The sequence below is a fragment of the Ochlerotatus camptorhynchus genome, unplaced genomic scaffold (genome assembly GCF_037179485.1).
Source record: "Ochlerotatus camptorhynchus isolate MF236.1 unplaced genomic scaffold, CSIRO-AGI_Acam_v1.1 ptg000086l, whole genome shotgun sequence".
Taxonomy (NCBI): Eukaryota; Metazoa; Arthropoda; class Insecta; order Diptera; family Culicidae; genus Ochlerotatus; species Ochlerotatus camptorhynchus.
In genome coordinates this window covers 1,004,368-1,029,779 of record NW_027040576.1, presented here as the reverse complement: position 1 = coordinate 1,029,779, position 25,412 = coordinate 1,004,368, and the positions used below count along the sequence as shown (strand labels likewise).

At 38.8% G+C, this 25,412-nt stretch overlaps 1 protein-coding gene across 10 annotated transcripts in view; it reads left to right on the top strand.

The window, feature by feature from the left end:
* Positions 1-25,412, top strand: part of Mbs (Myosin binding subunit) — a 175,794-nt gene that overhangs the window by 70,648 nt on the left and 79,734 nt on the right. For 5 of the 10 annotated variants that reach the window (XM_065218435.1, XM_065218436.1, XM_065218442.1 and 2 more), the window contains exons 3-7: positions 15,639-15,751; positions 15,818-16,366; positions 16,439-16,527; positions 16,654-16,980; positions 23,333-23,411. In XM_065218435.1, coding sequence (XP_065074507.1) covers positions 15,639-15,751; positions 15,818-16,366; positions 16,439-16,527; positions 16,654-16,980; positions 23,333-23,411 — 1,157 coding nt within the window. Of the gene's footprint in view, positions 1-15,638; positions 15,752-15,817; positions 16,367-16,438; positions 16,528-16,653; positions 16,981-22,695; positions 22,999-23,332; positions 23,412-25,412 lie in introns of all 10 variants that reach the window. The other 5 variants (XM_065218441.1, XM_065218438.1, XM_065218440.1 and 2 more) reach the window with 3 other exon arrangements.

Below are 25,412 nucleotides of genomic sequence, written 5' to 3'. Positions count from 1 at the left end.
TTCGTTTAAGATATTGTTCATTCAGTGCACAGCACACACTGTGATGATTCAGACAATTTTGGTTTAGATCCTTTATCAGTACATGATTTAACCACAGACAACCGGACAAAAAGCTGTGGGTATTATTTATTATAAAACATCGTCTGTGGAGGACATAGCGCTCAACAGATGGCAGTAGTGTCCCAACGTCAAGATTCATAGCAGATGACTGGCGCGCATAGCCTGCGACTATACTACCAACTTACGAAAATTTATACTAACCGTTAAACAACCGAAAAAAAGCATGAGAATTTGAAGGCGTCCCTAAAATAATTAGTTTGCCTTTTTAAATCTTAGTTTATTTTGAAAAAAAAAATTCTAGCCCTGGATTTTTTTTTTCATTTTACAATAGTTCAAGATCCTGATGATTTTGTGAAGTGACTGAATTTTGAAATGGCTTTATCTGTTCAGGACAGCGGCGCTGTTGGTGCAGTGGTAAGCGTGATTACCTCTCACCCCAGCAGCCCTGAGTTCAATCCCAGTCGGCATCGCCGGGATGTTCTGAGGCATATCATCTCTGATCAAGGGACGTAAACAGGAAAATAAAGCCGTTGGTCCCCGGTTCATGAGTTGATGGGTCAATAGGTAGGGTCCAGGTGAGGGAGCTGCCTCCCTGGCATCGGTAGCATTGGTGCTCAGCACGGAAAACAAATCGAGGAAAAAAAATCTGTTCAGGATCTTAAACATTTGTCAAAATCAGAGATCTAAAAAAAAATTAATTCTTCAAATCCTAAAATCTTGAAAAATAAATTCTAAGTCTAGGATCTTCATCTTTTTTTCTATCTAGGGGAAATGGATGTAATGCCCCTAACTTGGGCCCATAAATAAATTAAGCAATCGACTAAATTTTCAATAGCTACCAAAAATATCCATTAGTACAGTCCCAATGACGCGACCATCTAGATAAAATTGATAAATAGCAGATTTTTAGCGATGGGCCCAATCTTAGATCCATAGGCCAACATTAGAGCCATTTCTCCTATTACATTAATTCGATGCTTTTGATCGTAAAGTCTCTTGCTTGCAAGTTGCATTCCATATTAAAGTAGTCTAAGTAAAATGCAAGTTGAATTACCACGACGTCAATGCAAACATACACAGTCGTCACCCTTAACAATCAATCGGCTTTGATTTGACAACGTGGCCACACTTAAAGACATTATAACGTAACCATAATTCATTTCGTTTGCAAATTGACCCACGTCGTCAGTCACCGCAGCTACAGGGCCTCCCCCAGTCTAAGGAATTCCATCACGTTGTCGTGCACTTGCACTTTGTCTTCAAGCTGAATCCATTGCTTCACATTTTAGGTTTCGCCCAATTTCACTTTCTATTTGCCCAGTGATCTACAGCTCCAACCTGCTACTGGCTGATGTTGCATATGAACATGTGTACTCATTGTGTATGCCAGCGACCGCCACGACCGACGGAGGACCTCCGTGAGTAAATGTTGACAATATTTGGCATTTCTGGTTTTGTTGGGACTGTTGGGTAGGTAGGTACCCAACTTGGGCCCATTTAATGTTTTATTCATAACGTTGCTCGAGATTAATATACGAACAATACGATTTGGACATGAGAATATTTGTCGTTTTGAAATGCCTTTACCGGCCGCGACAAGAGTGACATTCAACTTACAACATTGTATAATTTAGCTATCGCAAATTAATCGTATTCGATCGATTGGTTTTGTGCTCCAGACAGGCAATGTAACTTCGGCTCTGACATATATGGGGAAAAAAAACTGTGGAGTTGGGTGAAGTGATTGTGACTTATTCCCTTACAATTCTTAAGTACATACACATAAAAGAAAGTGCCGCTGACTACGTTCTCCCGAGGATGCATTATGAGTCAGCAACTTGTTTTTTAACTGTGGCAGTTGTTGATTTGCTTTTGTTCGTAGCATATGTGTCGTAACGCTGGGCTGTTCTACTCAGCGCGGTGATGCAATGTAACGAAAAAGTAAATAAATAATAAAGAAATTAACTCAATAAACGGTCATTGTCCGCGGGTGACCTATGTGTCGCAGCGAATATCTGCAGCAATAAAAGAAACATGCTATAAAAGTTAAATCGTGACTCATATGTGAGACAGTCGTAGAAATGGGGTTTTGAAGGGTTTAACAATTTGGCAAACGAATTATGATGTTCGAAAAAAAACTGATCCCGGTCATCTTAAAAAAATCCTGGCATGAATACCTAGTAATTCTTCAGGATTTTAACAAACTGATTGAACATTTTTATGGTTGTGTATTTCATTCAGGTCGTCACATGGTTGGCAGGTGTTCGGACAACTTGGTCTTCAAAATGTTTGGGGAATTTAAAATGATGTTGGGATAATCAAAATATAGCTGTAATACGAACTCAATTGCTTTTAATTTAGTGGTAATATCAGGGTGTCCATCCAACCGAGAAATCCGGGAAAAACCGGTAATTCGGATTTGCCGGGAAAAATTCGGGAATATCCAAATCGCACCCCGAAAGATCATATATACTCATCCCAAGAAACGCTTTCGGTTTTATCATAGTCTTGTAGGCCTTAATTTGGTCTTGACGAATCTTTTAAACCTTTATAAACTTGCAATGTTACTTGTAATCAATCAATGTTATATCACATACACCATTATATGCTCTTGTTTACACATCTGTTTACAACTTTCATATTATGTCTTTCACTAGTGGTAAAGTATCAAAAAATCCTCAAAATTATTGTACATTTTTCTCTCACTTGCAATCTGTTCGTGCACGGGACAAACAGCAATTTTGCCGTTATTTCTACCACGATAGCTTACAGAGTAAATTTTTAAAATTTCTTTTGGTCTTACTATAATAAAAAAAAAATGATCTGAACTCTAGGCATTTCGGAAAACCATTATTGGGTTTCACGAAGGTTTACCCATTCTATTATTAAGTCGAATCATCGCATAGGGGAAAAATCTACTTTGACCTAATCTCCCATTCCCGGCCTATCGAGCACAAAACATCAAATACATTTATGATTTGATATGATGCTTCTATTCAATAGCTGCAAGATGAAGTGGGTCGAAGAACGCAAAATAAGATCTCGAAAGCAAAAGGCGCACTTGAAGTGTACAAAAGGCGCACGCGAATTCACTTTTCTTTCCGTTCGATAGGTCAAAGAAAATCCCAATGGCGTTTCAATGGCTAATAAGCCCTAGAAAATCCGTAAACCAAGTTGGAGCAGTTTTGCATTTTCAACAATAAACAAATATTGCGCGACCCCTGATCAGAACTAACGGTACATATGGAAAGGTAACTAAATTTGGAAGCCATCTGTAATAATAGCATTCCGTTGGTGCTAAACTACGCTAGATGAAGAAAGACTAAGTGTGGGTTGTGCTTAATAGGCCGGGAATGGGGTAGTTAACCCTACTTTGTTGAGTCTGCACAATTTCAAGATCAGATATCTGGGATGATTTGGATAATCCAACAATTGTTTTTAACACAATTCATAATTTTAAATGATGTGATGAGTGTCCGTGAAGTACAAAATGCTCAACAGTTCTGAGTGGACATAGATTTCGATTAACCTGTAAAATATCGTCAGGACAATTTGGAGAATGATAAATATTTTAGTAACACATCTTTGTTTTGCACAAAAAGTTATTTGGCTTATAGAACTCCAGGAAGATTTGATGAACTTTTAATACTGCGTTTCTCCTGCTATGGTTTAGGCTTATTTTTTTTTAGAGAGACTATTTATGCAAATTCATGATTCCATGAGATTTTGGAGATCTAGATCATCAACATGTTATTGTAAATCTCATCTCATATTTTGTTCTTCAAAGTAGACGTATTGTAGAGCAATTCTGCTCAAAAAATTATATGATTATCTCTAAACGGTTATTTTTGAACGCCTTTTTTGTTTAAGTCAGAGGTGATGTTGCAGGGCTGTTACAACAGGTGCGGATTTGGCGATTATCACGGATTTGAACTTTCAGTCGCGAAAATCGCGGAAACATTATATGATGCCGCTTTCGTTCGCTATTTGCTATCACAAACATTGCGGAATTCATTTTAATTTGCATTAGGAAGCTCGCTTAACGGCAACGGGACAAGCGTGCTGTGTCTTCGATGCTGGAAAGAGTTTGTTTTGCTGTGGTTAGCTGCTCACACGCTGAGTAGATAGATAGAAGATTGATGACGATTCTGAATATTTCCTGCAAAAATATGATGCACTAGATGCGGGAAACAAAAGAAGATTTTCCGGAGAGAAGCTAGGAGAATTTTCCGCAGGAGATCAGCAAAACCTTCGTGGAAAATCAGACGACATTTTCAGGAGAAACTAAAAGGACTTATGGAGCTTTCCAGAATAAAAATCCGAGGCTAATTTAAAGAAGCTTCCGGAGCACGTTTAAAGATGTTTCCTGGATTTATGTAAATTTTTAAAGCATAGGTATTTTATTAACTTCAAGTTAACATAATCATTCTGCGGAAGTCAGAAGAGCTGTCACGATTTTTTTTTCTATTTTTCCGTGAGTGTGATTATTCGATATACAAGGCATTAATGGTAGTGAATCCGGAATGGACTTATCGAACAATAAACTATTTTTGGTGTATAGATTTAGTCGTTTGTTGAAGGTTTGGAAGAGGAAGTGAAGTTTTTTTTTGTGTTGGTGGGAAGGAGTGTTGGACGATCGGTCAGCGTTGGTTAGAGGAGAAAGGGTGAAGGGAGTGTTGCCGAGTGCAGCCATCCTGCAAGATTATCAAAGAAATATTAGAGCTACGTCCCTGCTATTCACTGCTTAAGCAGTTTACAAAACGAAGTAAATCCTTCATTGGACCCACGATGTCTTGATCACACTGCTGAGCAAGTTAGAGTGATGAACCTATCAAAAGAGCACTCGATTCAGGACATTTCATTCAAGTTTTACCAGACAGCCAGACCGGATGTTGATCCTCATCAAGCAAACGATTTGGACTACTGCGCTGGAACTTTGCTTAGCAGCTTGATACAGATTCACTTGGCCACTCAGCGAGATCGTTCTTTTTATCTTTATTTATCTATTTATATTTCACTTAAGGGGAGGTTTACTTGGATTTGGCTGAAAAACAGTTGAGCTTTGGATTTTTTTTTCAGGAGAATGAAAAGACATACGAACTTCCGGTTTCGATAATTATATTTGTCCACTATTCCTGAATACTTGGAAATTTTTTGAAGGTAAAAAAAACAAAATGGCGGCTCAAAATGGCGGCTCGCGTGGAGGAGTGTCAGTCAGGTTTTGCTGCAGAACTTCGAGTGCACACCCTCTCACTTTGACCTTGCTTAAAAAATAGTAACTAACAATTTTTTCATTTTAGGTATAAGCCATACAAAAAATAGTATCCTTCAAAGCGCAATTTTCCGATTGTAAATCGGATCATTTGTTCAAGCCCTATGCTCTAAGTTGTTATAAAAAATATGGTTTCGAGAAAAACGCGTTTAAAGTTACCTGAGCGTCCCTCAGCGCGCATGACAAAGGTTCACTCAAAGCGCCATAACTCGCTAAATATGTTTCGGATCGTAAAATCCTTTTGGCCACATATTCTACACACTTGTAGCTTTCATTTTATGCAAAAAAAAATCAATTTTTTTGAAAAATCCTAGTAAACCTCCCCTTAAGCTTATCGTTTACCAAAACGAACCCTGCTGCAGACCCAACCATCTTACCCAACAACCCAGTGATTCCACGTGGAAGTGCGGAGGATTTCTCAGCTTCCATCAAAGCGAGTGTCACGTCAACACATTCCTACCCATTCCTTTCTTGACCTGCTTTAGGGCGCGGCCGGCGCTGGTATTGCCCAGTTTGAGATCACCAGTTTTTACACATTGGGGATGATTGCTAGTCCCAAGCATCTGGATTTTCCAGTAATCAAAGGATCACATTTCAGTCCTTATTACTTTTTATGACTTGATAATAGTGACAAGACTTGTGTAGAGACCACCGCGCCGTTATGCATTTCTATATTGTATATTTCAAATCAAAAATATTGTTTATGTTCATAGATTTCAGATAAGCCTTTTCCCTTTGTCCTTCTCCTTTTCCTTTCCCTCTTCTCTTTTCAGAAAGCGAGTAATTGCGCTATAGCCATAAGTCATAAAAGGCTAGGACAAGAGTTTGTGCTCATGCCCCAACCGTCAGAAGAAAATGGAGCATCACTTAACCTTTCTAGCTTTGATGCTTCGAACGACCAACCAATCATTACCAAAATCGGAACGTATGGTACGAGATGTCCACGTTTCATCCATTTATTGGATTCTGAAGCATCGTGTTTAAATCTTCGATATAAACAGGCCCGATGTTTTCTGAATCATCTTGCCCCTTAAATGCTGCACAGTAGGCCTGGCCGTTTTGATATGTGTGACGTATCTTCGATGTGAAACATATATCATTTTCCAGGATGCTTTCAAGAACTGGCTGTGTTGGTGTTAGATTAGATTAGATATAATCTTTCTGCGGAAGTCAGAAAATACTGATGGTGATAAATCAGACGAAACATCGTAGGAAAGATCGAATAGACTTCTAAGAGAATTCCTAAAAATCTCCACAACTTTCATAGGATCAGTATTGAAACAAGAGTGAAAGTCGCAATTGCTATCTGATTCTACTTAAACACACTTATGGACCCCTTGTTATGACTCCAATGTATATGAATTTGTACACACTTTAAATCAAAAATACTTAAACATATATTAATTAATTTCATACAAGTAAAATCGGCAATAATCACCCTGTAAATGTGTTTTCAACAAATTTTCAATTATTGACTAAATACATAATTTATTAATCCGGGAAATTTCCGATTTATTGAACAGCAAAACCGGTAGAAATCAGGATTTTTTAAAATAGAACTATATTTGCCTCTCTGGTTTAAACTGGTTTCGCCTTCATTAGTAGAGTCTGGCTGTTTCACCTCTTGAGAGGGCTTCCATTGCCAAAATAGTATTTGATGTCATCTGTAAAAACAAAAAAACTCTTTTCTAGTCCACGTATCCCATTCATTGAGGCAATAACCTCTGAACGAATGGAATGAAATGTTCACACGATCACCTTACGTTTCCTTCACTGCTTCCACCTGACGACACTTTTAAACATTATATCACCGGCTATATATATTATTCCACCCATTTTGCGCTAATGAACTCTGCTGCAGACCGTACGGCGACTAACCGCTGCCGCAGCCAGAACAAGAACGAAAATACTCCCAACTAAAGGAAGGCAGCAGTTTACTTTAGTCATAAATTGTATGTTACGTGTACGACCCATAGGAGTGCAAACTGCACATTTGTCGTTCACCATCAGGCACGTCGACGCTAGAAATTCAAAAAAAAAAACTACCAGGTGTCTCCATCAAGAATTTATTAGTCAGTGAAGTTCATTACGCTCACACCCTCTTTCGATTGAGGTAGGTCACGTTTTTCCTTCAAAGACGAACCGGTTAAAAGTATATGTATCTCATCCGTTAGATCGTCGATTATTTAGCTGTAAGGTAAGCTAGCCAAAATTTAGCTAACACACCACTCACCGATTGATGCATCACCGTATATCTCGTTCAGTTGACCAGTAATAGGGTGTAAAAGTAGCGAAAAAGCAAGGAGATATCATGTCTCGCGCCATGCACCACGGGACACTGCTCGCTCTGCCTAACCGACCGACCGGCAGCGGCTATGGGTATTATTATATATTTGAAACAATATAAAACTGCAATAATAATAAAAATAAACCGCACCATTATCTCACCCGTGCGGTGCCCGATGTAGTAGCGTAGTGTGAACTCTGTACCTGCTTATCCCCGCCGCCACACCCCTTTGACCGTCGCCATTCTACTCCGCTCAGTGACCGTGTGTTGCCCATGGTTGACTATAAATACAGCGGGGTGCTCTGCAGATTAGTGTTTTCGCGATGCAGTTTTGCTTTATTTTGGTCTGCCTGCCAGTTGGGCACGATGCGTCGCTTTAGTCAGCTCGACCGTGATAATGATGTGACGATCCGGCTACTTAGGTAAAATTATTACAAATTACATTGAAATGTGCTGATTCGTTGATGATTTGTGTGCGCGTAAAGCTGACCCAAATGTTCATGACACCATTTATGCAGCTCGTAGAACTACATATTCAAGATGATTATATTTCTTCCTGGCATGTTACGGGCCAACAGGAACTTATGCCAGTTTGAAAATTAGTGAGGACTTATTAGTTGAGCCAGTTTAAGACCTACTTTTGCAAAACATTTTAGATGGGAATGGGTTTCAAATGTCAAATATATATAAAGTTATCGTCAAACCACTGCTGTATGACGGACCAAACACGAAGAAGTGGACCCGTATGTATCAGCGCGAAAAGAGAATCTTCTTCCAACAGTAACATCTTATAACATTACACAAAACCTCGCAGTACATATACTATTAGACTGATGCAAAATTTGAAGTGTTCAGTGTTCAGTGTTCAAACGGTTTCAAATCGAATCCCGATTAGCCTCCGAAAGGTCAAACTCATTTGATAAGAAACTGATCTGGCACAAACCATTTGAAGTTTATATGGAAATTACTATGGGAAAACAAAACTTTTTGTTCATTGTCTTTTAGCCTTTTACATATTGTACAGTTAACAAATTCTATTAATATGGGAATTTTTATCAGCTACAACTTTGCAGAAAATCGCTTTTCAGCCTAACGTCAAATTAAATAGTTATTAATTGTTTAAGAGATTGATAATCTTATCGCAAGATTAAGCAACTGTATTGTGGGCAACACTGTATTCTGCAATGTGACATAGTAGCCATGATTTTTGTCCTCTATTCTACGCGCCATAAACACCAATGTTGCCTGCTGAACAGATAATTGAGCATAATCATAAGACATCAGTGACTTGAATCATTAATAACTTTTGTTCCTTACATTTGATCGAAAACTGGTCTGGAACAAAGTTGTAGCTGAGAAAATTTTCAACAAGCTCAACTATTTTTTCTAAATTAAATAGAGTGAACTAGTGAATTTTGAGATGGATATATACCGAAATTATGGTTTCTCCATAGTAATTCCCATTTTAATTTCAAATGGTTTGTGCCAAGTCAGTTTCTCACTAAATAAGTTCAAATTTTAGGAGGCAATGTTACATGGAATTAATCAATTGTATATCATATACCTAATTATAATATTTTGTTTACACATCTGTTTACAATTTTCATATTATGTCTTTCACTGCGGTAAAGTATCAAAAATTCTCAAAATTACAAAAAATTCTACTCTTTTCTTTCGCTCGCAATCTGTTCGCGCGCGGGCAAACGGTAATTTTGCAGAACAGCTGAAATTTTTAGAATTTCTTTTGGCGTCATTTGAAGACAGTTTTTTGAACTCGTTTGCTGCTGTTTTCCGAGTGAATTAGTTCTAGTATAAACCCTGAGCGAGACATATCTTCAGGGCTGGTAACGAGTCACTTTTTAGTGACTTGGTCACTTTTTTCAAGCCAGTCTTTTTTAAACGTGAATTTATTTCAAGATTGATCATTCTTCTGAATAGGCCTACATTTTGTTATAATTTTTGAACAATTCGAAGTTGACTACCTTGTATAGAGTTTTTTTTTTTTCGTTTAATCGTTCTCTATCTACAGGATGTCCACTCACTTGGCTAAATAAAGTTCCCTGAGTTTTGAAGTTCTATTGATCTCAGAAAAGCTAGATCTAGAGATCTTTGGGGAATTCCAGAGATCTTAAGGAGAAGTCCCCGAAACTTTAGCCCAGACTATTGTATTGATTGATAAAAATATATAAGCGTGAGTTTAGACAAAATCAGATTAGTTCCATGATGTGCTGAAATAAAATAGAGAACCCCTAAGATGTTCCGAAAGATTCAGTTCAGAGACCTTCAGAAAATTTATGAAAACTTCAGAAATATTTCAGGAACCCAGAGAATCCAGAGAATTTCAGGGAAGTTTAAAAGTGTTAACAAGAATTTCATTTGTTTTAAAGCAGAACCGCGATTTTCATTAGAGTTGATAGTTTTAGGGAAGTTCCGAGAACATCAAAACAGATCAGAGAATTAAAGGGCAGTTCTAAAAATTTCAAGGAAATTGCAGAAACCGGGATTTCCGGAAATTTCGGATTGCTCAGAGATTTCTGGAACGCAATAAAAATTATAGTAACTTCCGGAAAATATGAGAGTATTTCAAGGGTGTTATGTCATGGAAATTTCAAGATCTAAAAAAACGAAAATTTAGCTAGGGGAAATGTTGGCTTCGGCAATACCTTAACCTATTATCGTCAGGGGGTAAACAAAGTCCTAGAGCACTCAAAGTTGGCCAATAGTTTCTCTGAAACACAATGTATCCACATGCCAAAATTGAGCTCTCAAGAACGTTGTTTACCCCCCTGACGATAATAAGTTAAGGTATTGCCGAAGCCAACTTTTCCCCTACGTTGATTAGAGAACATCACCGAAGTTCCATTAATTAAAAAAAGGCGAAAACTTTTAACAAGCACCGATATTTTTGAGAAATTCCAGAGAACTTCTAAGAAATTTAGATATTTTTAGATTGTTTCATTATATTCAGTGAAGTTCCGAGTACTTCGAGGACGATCAGATAACATCAGAAAAATCGCATTAACATAAGGAAATTTGAATTATGAGATATTCCAAGAATTCTATGATTGATACGAAAACTTTAGAAGCTTCAGGGAATTATAAATATATATCCGAAAATTTACCGCAACATTTGATCAATTTAGAGTAATTAAGGTAAGCATACACATTAGACCGATGCAAAATTTGAAATTTTGGCTCCACAGTGCTCAAATGGTTTCAAATCATGTCCTGATTACCCTCCCAAAATTAAAACTCATTTGGTAAGAAACTGACTTGGCACAAACTATTCGAAGTTTATATGAAAATTACTATGGGAAAACCATGGAAATGTTCATTGTCTTCTACCCATTTTCCATATTGCTATAATTATTCTTACGGGAAATTTTCTAAGCTTCAACTTGGCGGAATATCGTTTTTCAGCCAAATGCAAATTATATTCTTATTAATTGTTTAAGGGATTGATAATCTTATGGCATGATCAAGTAGCTGTTTTGTGGGCAACACTGTATTCTGCAGTGTGACATAGTAGCCATGATATTTGTGCTCTATTCTTCGCACCAGAAACACCAATGTTGCCTGCTGAACAGTTGAATGAGCATAATCATAAGACATCAGTGACTTGAATCATTAATAACTTTTGTTCCTTACATTTGATTGAAAAGTGGTTTTCAAAAAAGTTGTAGCTGGGAAAATTTGCTACAATCACTGCTATCATTTTTAAAAGCAAAGCGATGTGGTGAATTGTTAGATAGACATGAACAAAAGACTAAGTTTTCCCATAGTAATTCTCATATAAACTTGAAATGGTTTGTGCCAAGTCAGTTTCTTACTAAAATAGTTCAATTTTTTGGAGGCTAAGCAGGACCCAATTTGGAACCGTTTAAGCACTGTGGAGCGAAAATTTCAAATTAATACACATCTTCTGGGATGTCCAGGCTTTTCAGGAAAAATTGGTGATTTAAGGCAATGTTCCGTGAGCGTTTATAAACTTTATAAAACTTGTGTTTAAAAAAAAATACGAAGATATTCAGTGCAGTCTAGAGAATTTTAAGGAAATTGAGAAATATTTTGGGCATTTTTAAAACCAGCAGGAAACTCTAGACTATTGAAGAAGTTATGAATTAGTTTCGATAATTTTCAGGCCTTCAGACAAACCTTGAGAACTTCATTGAAAATTATAGAACTACATTAATTATTTCGCTGCGGGAGCTTAAAGAAGTTCCTGAAATTTCAGAATAACTTCGAAAACTTCACAGAAGTACAGAGATCTTCAGAAACATTTCGAAGAACTTCATTAAAGTCTATGGAGGAAAGTTCAGTTCCATCAGTTTCATTAAATTAGCGGGAAATTTCAAGAAGTTCCCAGATATTCAGAGAATTTTAGAGATGTTAAGAAAATGATTGAGGTTTTCACATAAGTCCAGAAGTTCATGCAAGTTTAAACATTTTTAGAACAGTTCAATAAAATTCATGGTAGTACAACAAGCTTCATGAGAACTGCAAACACTTATGAGAAATTCCGAAAACTTTAAGAAAAATATTGATCTAGCTAATAAAGCTCTTAACAAAAAAAACTTCAAGAAAGAACAGATATCCTCAGAGCAGAGATATTCCAGAGCAGGTAAATTAATAAAAATTATAAAAAAGTTTCGAGAAATTCAGTTGTTAAAACTTTAGAGAAGATTCATGATCGTTGGGAAAATTATGGGAACTTTAGGAAGTCCGAAAAAGTTTAGAGAAGTATAGCGAGCATCAGGCTAGTTTCTCCAACTATAAAAGAACTTCAAGGCAATTTAATTAACTTCAGGAATATTTTGGGGACTTTAAAGTAGTTCTGAAGACCTCAGAATATACCATTCCATATTAAACGGAGATTTCTCGTCAAAATTCGCTTGGAGTCTACTATCTTAGGCTTAGGCTTCACATGAAGTCTAAAATTCCTCAGAACTACCATGAAAGCATATTGCAGTTGATGTTTTTCTCATAGATTATTTTCCCAGAACTCCCGTGGAATGAGGTCCTTAGATATTATAATAAAATTCCATGAGCCTTAAAACTGTGCAAAGAATTTGACTCCAGATTCTTGAAAATTTCTTGAGGTATCATAACTTTTTAGTTCAGAATTTATAAAATTTGTGGGAAATCATTTATTAAATCATTTAAAGCCTCTGAATTTAAAAAAAGTAGGGGAATTTACGTATTCTCGGCAACCTAAGCAGCGACCTTCTTTCTATAGCCTTTTTCTCTATGGAACGCACACATATGCAGTATTGGTTTGTTTACAATCTTTTGCTGCCAGCTGCTCTAACAATTTCAGTCAAAAGAATTGTCAAAAACTGTTTTGAAACGCTTTTACAAAGCTTCAATCTTCTCTAGTGAGAACCAGTTTTTCTTCGGCAACCGTTCCATTTGAACTGCATGTAAATCTGCTGTTCTATTATCGGCAACTCGAAATCAGCTATAATTTGTAGAGCGTGTGTTCCATTTCAAGAAAACCCTGCTAGATTGCTTTTTCTCAGTGGTAAAAATATAGTCAAATTGAAGCTGAAAGCATAAAGAATCGTTTGCATGCATTCAGCGAAGTGTTTTCGTAAGAAAATCCAGTGAAAATAGTGTTTCAATTTGGGTTGCCGAAAATAGTCTGTCATGCCGAAGCCGTCATTTCCCCTATTTGTTGCTGAAAATTAATCCATTGTGGATCTATAAAATTCAATGTGTAAATGAAAACAACTAGGAATATAAAATGTTTTTATTTTAAAATGCATTCCTAGTAAGAAAATTATTAAATTTCCTGAATAATGATAAGATTCCATGAGACTTCCAGGTATTTTCAGGAAAAATAAAATTCCCTTAGAATTCCCGGTTTCTCAGGGTTTTCCAGGTAGTAGAAGCTTGGAGGTTTAGTCATAAACTTTCTATTGAATCTTTCGCTTTAAAGGTTCCTATCGTACATATTTAAGTGTTTATGTGAATCCAATTGAATAAGTCTAAAATATCAAACATTCATTTTGTATGCCATCAGAACGACTAATTTTCTACCCTTAGGTCACTTTTTAGTCACTTTTTTTACAACTATAAGTCACTATGGTCACTAAAATCACTATTTTTGACAGCATTGATCGCTACCAGCCCTATATCTTGAGACGAAGCTTCTTGAAGATAGAGAAGCAGATTCATGCCAATAAAATAATATCCGATCTGAAACTCCTTGCATGCAAATGTTCGACACCGGACACAATCAACGAACATAAAAAATGAATCATGAAATGATTGGTCCAGAGATAAATTAAAAATAATTCCTGCATTTTGTGCTAATCAGGTACAGAAGATTAGTCAGGACATCTTAGAATACCTTGGTTAGTCTGTAAACCATAAAGGTCTGAATCCATCACGCCAAAGTCAAAGTACTTAATTATCTTTAAAATAAAATGTATGGGAAACGGTCAGAAACTGTTCAACTGCTTGTCCAAAATTTAAAAATCGCTAAAATTTTCGAAATTTAGTCAAGCAAAATAATAGTTTTGTTTCGTTTCCCATACATTTCCCCATACAAATTTTAAAGTTCTCCCGCAAATCCAGATCGTAACCAAATTCTTTCAAATTTGGCACAGTTCTTGGGGATCCCAATACGAATGCAAAGAGCTGAGGGAAGCCAGGGGTTGTGATCCGCTATATTAAGTTGACGCACCCTAGTGTCTATGCGATCTATTACTTTCTTAATTCAATACAATGTCCAAATACTGCCTCCCTTAATTTCTATGTTTACTATCAAGGGGTCGTTGCACATTACGGTATGTTTACTCCGCGATCCTTTGACAATTAATTGCTTAAAACCTCCGCATAGCATTCTACTACATATGTAGGGGAATTTACGTATTCTCGTCAATCTAAGCAGCTTCCGCACTTCTATTAGCATTTTCTCAGTGTCACGACCACATATGACGTGTCTGTTTGTTTACATTCATCTGCTGCTAGCTATTCTATCCATTCCAATCAACAAAACTGTCCAAAACGGTTTGAAAACGTTTTTAACGCGCTCCAAACTTCTCAGGTGAGTGTGACTATTGTCGGCAGCCTCTTTTACTTCGGCAACCTTTCCGTTTAAACTGCGTGTTAACCAGCTGTTCTATTATCGGCAACTCGAAATCAGCCGTATTTTGATGTGCTTATGTTTCTTTTGAAGAAACACCTAGCATAACAGGTTTGCTCAGTCGTAAAAATGTATTAGGATTGAAGCTGAAAGACTAAGGAATCGTTTAAATACATTCAACGAAGTATTTTAGTGAGAAAATACATCGAAATTAACGTTTAAATTGTGGTTGCCGAAAACAGTCGATGGCTGCCGAAGCCATAATTTACCCAACTTCGAGAATATCCTTTTTAAACTCATTCAGTGAATTGAAGAATGATTTCATCTTCAGTCCCGGCTCCAGCTCCGGTCCCAGCTTTGTTGGTGGTGGAGAGCACGCGTGCTCCCCCGATAGAAATATATGATGAAATGAAACCACCCAGCTCTTTGTATTACCACCACCCGCGGCCGATTCTGCTAACAATTTGATCTTTACTTCGTTTTTATTGGCCACTTTCAAGCCACCACCAGAGCAAGTAGTTAGGTAGTATGCGTCGACTTTCTTCCTCTGAGCAACAATTAACCTTGAGGAGCAGTGAGTCGAGAAAGATATTTTTGGAACCAATAATGGGAACGTATATTTCGGCTGGCCGCTGGCTGCCTCCGGGACACGGCCAATATATAATTGAGTGAGCAGGGCGCAAAAGAGGGTGGAAAAATGATTGGCAATCGACCGCGCTTTGGAAGCCGCCGATATTGTGCGCGCTTCTCGTTGGTTGCGGTTATTTTTAGACTTTTGTAGAATGTTTAAACTTTACAGACTTCGGTTGGTGGAGGTCTACGATTGCTGGCGCGATCACAAGTGGCTTCCGCTTATCCGTCATCCAATAATGGAACGCGTTGATTTATGTTGCTAAAGTCGGTGTATTTTTTTTTATTCTCTGTTACAGGCATGCATAGATGACAATCTGGATATGGTGGAATTCCTGGTTCAAAACGGAGCCGACGTCAACAGAAAAGACAACGAAGGATGGACACCCCTGCATGCCACATCTTCCTGCGGGTTTGTATACGCTTGAGTTTTCACAATTTACGAGTATCGATTTTGATGGTCTTGTCTTTTCGGCAGGTTCCTCAGTATAGCCCGCTACCTAATAGAAAGCGGCGCCGATCTGGCGTCGATCAACAGTGACGGCGAGTTGGCGCTGGACCTGGCCTGCTCGGACGCGATGGAGGATCTCATCCAGCGACACATCGATGAACAGGGCATAGACTGTGAGGATGCTCGGCAGGCCGAGGAAAAGATTATGCTAAGCGACGCCAAGCGATGGCTCCGCACCGACAGTACCGACTGTGATAAACCACACCCGAAAACGGGTGCCACAGCGCTGCACGTGGCAGCTGCCAAAGGATACACAAAAGTGCTTAGTTTACTGTTAGACGGACGGGGGGACTTTGACAAGCAAGACGTGGACGGATGGACGGCGCTGCATGCGGCTGCCTACTGGGGCCAAAAAGAAGCCGTACAGATACTGCTGAATGCAAACGTCGATATCGACATCCAGAACTATAGCGGCCAGTACGCGATCGACATTGCACAGAAGGATATTGTCCCATTGCTGGATGAGGCACGGAAGAACTTCAAACGGCCCAAACGGCGACCGGCTAGTCAGATTAGGTTGGGACAGTTCACTTTCCCACATTCCCTCTGAACAGAAAATCCACTAAAACCATTCTTTCGATTTCGCAGAATTACGGATACCATTGAGAATAGCATCGAGACACCTACGAAGGTCATCCGGGTGGAGGTGAAACCGATCGACAGCAAAGAGAAAGAAGGTGAGTCAGGTATTTGTTTATGAATAGCTTTTTTGTTTTTCTTATTTTTCGTCCCGTAAACACGTCGTTCTGTCGTGAATGTTATTCTCTAATCGACCCATTCTGCCAACGTTTGAGTAAATTTAGAACTGGCTATTGGAAGCGATTCGGAGGAGGAGCAGGAAGAAGAAGCCCTAGAGGAAGACGAGAACGGGATTGAGGACGAAGGCAGTGGGAGTGATCGAGATGAGAGCATTGAACAGGAAGAAGCAGAGGAGGAGGAGGAAGAAGAAGCGGAGGAATCCGAAGAAGATCAGGAGGAACCGGAAGCCGAGGAAGAGGCTACCGTAGAACCTGAACAGGAAGAGGCAGAGGAGGAGGAGGAATCGGAAGTGGAAGCGGAATCGTCACCGTATTCTTCCTCCGCCGACAGTTCGTCGTCGACCGAGAGCAGTATGACCGAATCTGACGCAGGTATTGCACGGAGCCCAGCAGGACACTGTTATCCGCGTTTGTTCGTGCTGCTGCAGTATTACTATTTACGCGCCCGCCGATCGCTAATCACCCCCCCCTCGCAAGCGAAGCTGTGTGTTGTTGGTTGATACGTATTTACTCAAACGTAGATCTTTGACTTTCACAGGAACGATTGGAAATATCAACCATATGTTGCAAATTTCGGTTTGTTCAATGTTTATTTAGCCGCGTGGCCTCATGGTATAGCCTAAAATTGTAGGTACCTGTGCATCAACTGTTTGAACTGAGATAAGAATCTATCATTGTTAATCCTGTGGGATCGGTTCTCGACGATGCAGATGATTCCTCTAATGGGCATTTTTACAATTTGACAGAAATGCAATTGTCGGAAAAAGGTCAGGAAATTCCATACAAAGTTTGGAAATGAATTTCAGTGGAATGTCCAGAAGAATTAGGGATCATTGCCGGAAAATTTTAGGTGAATCACGAATTAATTTAAAAAGGAGACAAATGTATGTAAAGCTCTAAGTTATCTAGCGATTATCTTCGCCTACGCGTAATAAACGCATGATAGAAATAGACAATCCCGTCATCTACCGCTCAACGATAAAAGCTTTGGATAAAGTTGATAGGGGAAATGGATGTAATGTTTGCCTAAATGCCCCTAATTTGGGCCCATACATAAATTCTAAAATCGACTAAATTTTCAATAGCGACCAAAACTATCCAAGTACCGTTCCAATGACGCGTTCATCTAGATAAAATTGATAGGGTTAACTACCCCATTTCCGGCCTATTAAGCACAACCCGCACTGAGTCTTTCTTTATCTAGCAAAACTTAGGACCAAACGGAATGTTATTATTACTGATGGCTTCCAAATTTATTTACCTCTCTGTACGTATCGTAAAATTTAATAAAGAGAAACCAATCGTTGAGATATTGTCAAAAGTCGAACACTGCTTCTTGACACCAAACTCGGCCTACGGATTCTAAACTCGGCCTAACGCATTGAAACGCCAATGAATTCACTTCGGCATATCGGATGAAGATGAACATTGATTCGGTCGGAGCGCTTCTTTTATTTTTGTGAATTATGGGTGCAAACCTTCATATCACGCGTTCTCATTGACTTCGTTCGGTAGCTTATTAACTAAAGTATCGTACCAAACCCATAATTGACTTGTTAACTCTGAAATCATGGATTTATTTGATAATTTCTGCTCGATAAGCCCAAAATGGGCGATTAGGCCGAAGTAGTTCTGTACCTTAAATATCAGATTTTTAGCGATGGACCCAAACTTAGATCCATAAGCCAACATTAGGGCCATTTCCCTTAGCGAAGATTAGTTTAAGTGCAATGCTACTATGTTTGTTCCTTCGCTGAAAACGAATCTTACTCAGGGATTATGTCAATTTTACTCATTCGTATGTAGAAGCTTATAAAACCGTAGGGTACTCATGGGTTGAGTGACCTCCCTAATAAAATGTCTATGGTTATTTTGCTTAACGACGCGTTCGGGGTATCATGCAAACCATTTGTGAAATAGTACTGTCATTTGGGATATCGTTCGTTTATGGTATTTTTTTATTAGGGCTACGTTTGTGGAACCACTTCACTTCATACCAACAACTACGGGAGCAATACGCACTTCCCAACAGCATTAGCGACATACTGGGCGACGAACCTTCCACTTTAGCGACAGTTATTTATTTCCTTAAGGACGCTGGACATTTTGGTCCTTTTAACTTTCTTTTGGCTGACGGGACATCTCTGCCGGACGGGGGATTAACCCTCCTACGGTGGAGCTTCGATCTCTTTCAAAACCCTACATAACTTTGATGTACCAGATTGTTTTTTTTTCTCATTGCATGTATTGTTAGTCTTTTTAATGGAATCTGTTTTAATTGCTTCTATTTAAGTACATGTGAATTGTAAGCCAACTCCGTAACAAAATTTGCAGGCAGATCCCCCCTCTGGGGCCTCCTATTTTATAGAGATGAACTAGTCAACGGCTTAAAATCTCTCTAATAAAGAAAAAAAAATATTAGGGCTACGCTTTTAGAAATTTCTTTGTACGAATGAGTAAAAGTGACTCACTCTTTGAGTTAGTTTTGTTTTCAGTGTTGGATTTAGACAGATTTATACCTTCCGCAGCGCATTATCGGATTACTTTGACAGCTTCTACACATCAAAAAATTCTGAATTTTACTGGCGATGTAAACATCCATGCATGCAAACATTTATACATGTAAACTTCCTTTTCACGTAAACTAGCAGTTTGCAAGAAATGTTGCAAACAAAAGTGGACAGTTGCATACAATATATGGAATATTGCATGACATGTCTCATAAATTTACACGATCTATAATCTAAACTTGTATGATATATGACGCTCCATTTATGTGCATCATAGTAACGGAAATTTACACTACTTTTTTTTAGCTGTGTATACAATCAATTTATTTTGTATGCAATGAATTTCTGTTTGTCTGTGGCATAATGCATGCAAGGAATTTAAAAAAAAAATGTCAGAATAACTCAGTGATAACACTGAAGTCGGTAGTGTTTTACGCCCTTCGACCACTTGCAATGAATGTTATAGAGTTTGCCACGCTGAATCCAAATATGTTCTCAAATTGTATGTACCTAACATGTACGCACAGTTTTTGAGAAAAACTGTTTCAGTTTTTTATGACCAGATTCACCTTACGGCATCATGTTTTTTACTTCTGAATGAAAATCATAAATTTTGAGCCGTCGGGGACGGTACCAGTACATGAAGTTTTGGAAGTTTTTTTTTTTTTTTTTAATTCTTTATTAAAGAGATTTTTAGCCTTAGGCTAGTTCATCTCTACAGTTTTGGAAGTGTTCATTTGTGCCGTATCGCAACGCCAGGTATCCTAAATGGCCAAATTGGAAAAATCCTTGCAAAGTGCCTTTATCTTTCTTTTGAGGCCAATAGATCAAGAATCGGTTCAAAAATGGATTTTTTGGAGCGAGTCGCAGTCTGGGTCTTTTTAGACCCTAATGCACCATGTGTCACTTTTTTTGTAGCGCTACTAGAGGTCACTGAAAGCTAGGAAAAGTGAGGAAACTGCAGGTCTCTATCATATTTCGTTACAATGTTACAGTTTTTTAAAGTGACTTCGGGTCACAAAAGACCCTAATTCACTAGGAAGGTTAAATTCACAAAAATATATCATTTGCCTGTTCTTCCAAGTTAGATTTCTACTCCACCCTTTGACAGTTTGGCTAGAATTTTAAAAAATGGACCTGCTGGATCGATGATTTTTTTAGTACGCACAATTGTTGAGACAACCGGGTTTAAATTCACAAAAGTACGTATTTTCATGGAAATATGTTTTGCCTGTTCAGGTTGGATTTCTGCTTCACGTTGACAGTGAGTTTCGTATCGATTCAGCAATCCAGAAGCAAGCGGAGCAGAAATCCAACTTGGCGGAGCAGGATGGATTCAGCTAGGTTATTTAAAAAAATCTAAGCTCTTTTAAAGGGACCTCCCTTAGCTCAGTTGGCAAAGGTGCAGCTACAAAGCAAGACAATCCTGGAGGTGGGTTCGATTCCCGGTCAGACTCGACTCGACTGCCCTGGGTACTTGCCACACAATTATACTAATGCAAAAATGGTACAGGCATCAAAAGCTCTCAATTAACAACTGTGGAAGTTCATCTAGAACCGAAGACAACATATCAAGAAGACTGGCAACTCTTCCATTTTCTCATACGACCGCTATGAGACCAACACAATTGCGTCACCTGCCGAATTTGATAGCAAAGATTACAACCTCAAAAGAAATGTTTGTGTATTTGCTCATTTTTCTATGCAGTACTTCCACCTTCGCTCGAGCTCCTGTATCTGTCGCTTGGATTCTGGCAGAGTTGCCAGTCTTCTTGATTTGATGTCTTCGCTAGAACACTAAGTTTAGAGCATATATAAATATAAATATGCGATAAGCAATAAGCTCGAAATGCGAAGAAGAAAAACATTTAAAGTCCGGAGCAAAAATTCAAGTTGGTAGCGCAGGCAAAACGAATTACCATATGAATACGTATTTTTTGGGAGTTTGAGCCCGACTGAGCGTGTTACAAACAATCTGAGTACATATTTGGATTCATCGTGAGATGAAAAAAAAAATCTAGTTTACCGACTTGTGAATTCCGCAACAGTAACAGAATTTTAAGACCGAAGAATTTGGAGGAAGTCCCTAGGAAAATGCCCGGTAAACTTCGCCTGCAATTCTTTCAAAAAGATTTATTCTTATATAGTGATCCTGCTGCAATATGGACCGTAGGGTACCCAGGATTTTAACACTTTTTTTTTACAATCCTCTACGTCACTGAGCCACTTGTTCCCTATGCCACCCTGAGGCTCTGATCCGAATTTGAGCCAAACTGGTCAACATTTGAAGCGGGTTGAAATTTGTATGGGAAAAATTATCAAAATGTGAGCAGAAGTACCATGGCTTCTAAGTTTCGTCACTAAGTGCCTAAAAACTTTGTCGAAGACCGCAAGACGATTCAAGTTGTCCCAAAAAAATTATTAGCATGTTATTGAAGTGGTGTCTGTTTGATGATAGCAAAGGGCCTAAAACAGTATTGCATAAACCCATTATATATTATAACTATTTATGTAGCATGATAAGAAAATGGAATTGTAACTGTTGGATGTTTGATAAGGTAACAATAGAGGTTATTTGTTGTGGCACCCTAATGGACAGTGATATTTCACTGTCTGGCCACCCCCTTCTGTGGTTGCAAACGAAAAAGAATTTCTCTATAGTGAAGGTTCCAAGGCTAGTCTTGGAATCCCATCAAACAATTTGAGCTGAATAAAAGCCGAATAAATCACTTTTAGTTGAAGAATCATACTTTTGCCTGAAACAGCTCTTATTTAGCATTCAATCTTTGTTGGGATGCTCTTTAACGGGATACAGTGGGACGAGCTCGGCGTAGTGGTTAGCATCCATGCCTCTCACGCTAATTAAAGGTTACAAGTTAAAATCTCATCCTCGGAGGCCTAAAATGTGTTAACGTGAATATCATAAAAAACGGGTCACAGTTGATGTACAGGTAAATCGTGAGGTTACTCTTAATTATTATCTCTATCTATATGCATGTTATCTACATTCTACAGAAAAAAAGTCTTTTCGAAGCTAGCCAATCGGCGCATTTTCTAATTAATATCGTTATTGAAATTTATTGTTCATCGAGTGTTTCGTTGTTTATTGCTCGCACTACACATCAGCCATTTAGCAATTAGTCAATTTTCGCCAAACAAGATCCACACCCATCGATCGAATCCCAAGGGATTCTCCCTCAGGAGCGTCGCGACTATTCAATCATCTCCCATCCTCCATCGCCTGCCGTGTAGCGCGTGACATCTAGGCATGGAAGCACTCAACTAACCGACGAAGCAACGACCAACGGATGTCAGAGTAGAAGCGGTCACACAGTGCCAGTGCCATCATCAAAGCTTGATTTGAATTTGAATTTTCACCGCCGTCGCGTCCTAACAGCCACACATCGCTGAGCAAGGAATGATTTTCCGGTTTTGTTTGCAGTTTTTCGAGCTTGTGTTCTCTTTCTCTCTATCTCGCGGGGCATCCTTATTTTTGGCGATTGGTGACATCGTTCGATCGAAATCTGATTCAGTTTGTTTTATCCACTTTTTTTCTAAATTTGAAATGTCCAAACAGATGAATTTTCCAAGCCCGTTCCGATTATCTCCCGCCCGAGTCCGGTTCCAGTGGTGGAGCAAATCATCGTTCCGAAACCGCGCATTGAAGGATTGCACCGGCCGGCACCGGCAGCACCCCCACTACCACCACCACCGGCACCATCGCAACAGTTGGCTCCACCGCCGGTACCGTGGCGTCGTCCACGTGCCATGTCGACCCCGATTCCAACCGACGAGCACGTCCAACAGCAGCAAGAATACCTGCAGAGGCTTCGCAACGGTCATGCCGCCGCCGTTAATCGTTCGTCGCCGTATCGCAATCGTAATAGCCGTTCACGTTTTAGTTGATTCTTCATTCTTTAGTTTCATGTGTAGATCGTCATCTTCAGCATATCCTGCTCATTATGTTGTGCAACATACTTATACATTTCTCGTTCGAAAGTCAGACAAATCCGCATTACCGTCGTTATTTTTTTAGCGCAGCCATTTGAAACAAACAACACCCCACACAGTATCTGTATATTATCATATTGAGCGATTGTTGTCATTTTTTGTTTCTTGTTTTAATACGCCGAGTTCTCGTTCATCAAAGCGCGCCCCACAGCGAAGAAAATTCCACTCAAAATGGGCTAATCCGTTTATCTGTTCCGTTGCAGAAGTTCCTGAGAAAGAAAATCAACCAACCGAGCCCGATGTGATACTGCGGCGGACACAGAGCTTCGAGAGCGATGAAAAGTGAGTGCTTTTTTTGCCTATGTTTATTCGATTGTTTTCAATTCTTGATATTTGAGTGTTGCTTTCATTTGACCGTCTATTGAATTTATCGGTGTGATTTTTAATTTGTAAGTGCGAAGGGTGGTTGTGGCAGTTTTTCACGAAATAAAAAAAAAGTTTACTGTATTCGGAATCGGGAAGGTATTTTACATTGCAAATTTGTTGTGCAATCAACGCAAATAAAATTTCTCAGATTTTAATATAGGGAACGAACAAATCTAGGGACAGTAAAGTGTAAAGGTCCAAGAAGACCTCCAGAGCAAACCCGGGGACTTCCAGAATAAATCTAAATGGTTTTGCAAGCCCTGGGGACATTCAGAGCAAGTCTAGCTGCACGGTATGCCCCTAAGAACATGCTCGTGGACTTCTACAAGGTTTATTGGGCTAAACTTACTTCAAGGCAAATTTGAAAACAGTCCAGAGAACGTGCATGGTAAATCCAAAAAACCTTTAGGATAAATTGAGAGGTTCTAAAGAGAATGCCCATATGGCTCTCTAGGTTAACCCAGTGAATCTCCAGGAGAAATTCAAACGGTTTACAGGGCAAAACCAGAAAATTTATAATTGTTATAGAGCATTTCCGTGTCAAGGTACCAAATTATGCCCCCAAGGGCATAACCAACCAGTGCGCAAAACAGTCAGGTTCATTGAGTCATTTTGATATGCATATGAACTGCCATCTGCCTCATCATTCACTGCCTCGTGAGAGTCTGAATGATTGAGAGGTAAACGAGTCACTGACAGCCGAGCACCCAGTCAGTAGCTCAGTCAACACGTTTATTTTGCCGTGATGGTACCCAATATTTGTTTTGAATGACTGAGCGTACATTTCCTATGGAAAAATGACTCAATTACATGCTGTGTTAGCGAAGGCAAGCGATGTGCGTCGCCTGCTCGTGAATGACTGAATGTTTTTGTTGGCTCTTTCATTGCCTCGTCCTTTACCGTTTGGTACAAACGGTCTGCACAGAGAAATGGATTGAATAGTGCAGTGCTTTCACACTCAGCCTAGACAGTCGCTCTGTAATCAACATCAACAAACATTTTATCAAATTATTAAAATCCATTCCAAACCCAAAGACGAAGGGACTAAATCAATTGAAATGTAACAACAAACGTAACACGTTAATTAATGGAAATAAAAGTTATTTTACCACCAAGACAGTTAAAAATTAAGGTCAAAAGGATCGTTAAGTTGAATATCTACAAAATTAGGGTGTGCGTTTTAGGAATATCAGAATTAGAAAAGTGCTGAAATTCTGATCTTTTGATAATCATTCAGAATTGTGGACTTCCTAAACTGCAACAATTTTCTATATGCCGGAATCAAGGCCTTCGAGGACTCTAGATCTTATGCTTAACGATCTTGCAAAGCCTGATAAACAGGTGATACGACCCTATTATCTCAGCAATGTAAAGGGGAAAACTAGGAAAAACATTTTCTACTCAGTAAGCAAAAAACGGTCGTCCCTAGCCCACTGAGCCTCTTCGATCACAACAAACCATCACGAAAGAACATCGCTCAAGGTCGGTAAAATTAAGTTATTCTAATGGAATGGCATCCCCGGTAGGACTAAACTATGTTTTCGAACTCGGATCAAGCATACGTCATATTTTATCTAGAATTTCCGTAAAATGTGTGCTAAATGACGTTTGAGCAATGTTTTGTTTGCATGGCATGCATATTAGCAGGGATAAATGAAAAAAAGTGTTAACATTAAAAACGATCAGATTAACGGGGTCCACGATACCAAGTTACCCCACACAGTTTGATCGAGGTCTATTCTAAAACACATCTTTAAAAGAAAACAGCCTAGGATTTAAGTCGTTCAATGCAGATATCGTACATAGGAAACATGTCAAGATACCTGATTTAAAAGAATTGTAAACTTTTCGTTTCGCAAATCGGAAAAATTTCTGCCGTCATTAAAAAATTTGTATGATAACTGATTTAGACAAAAA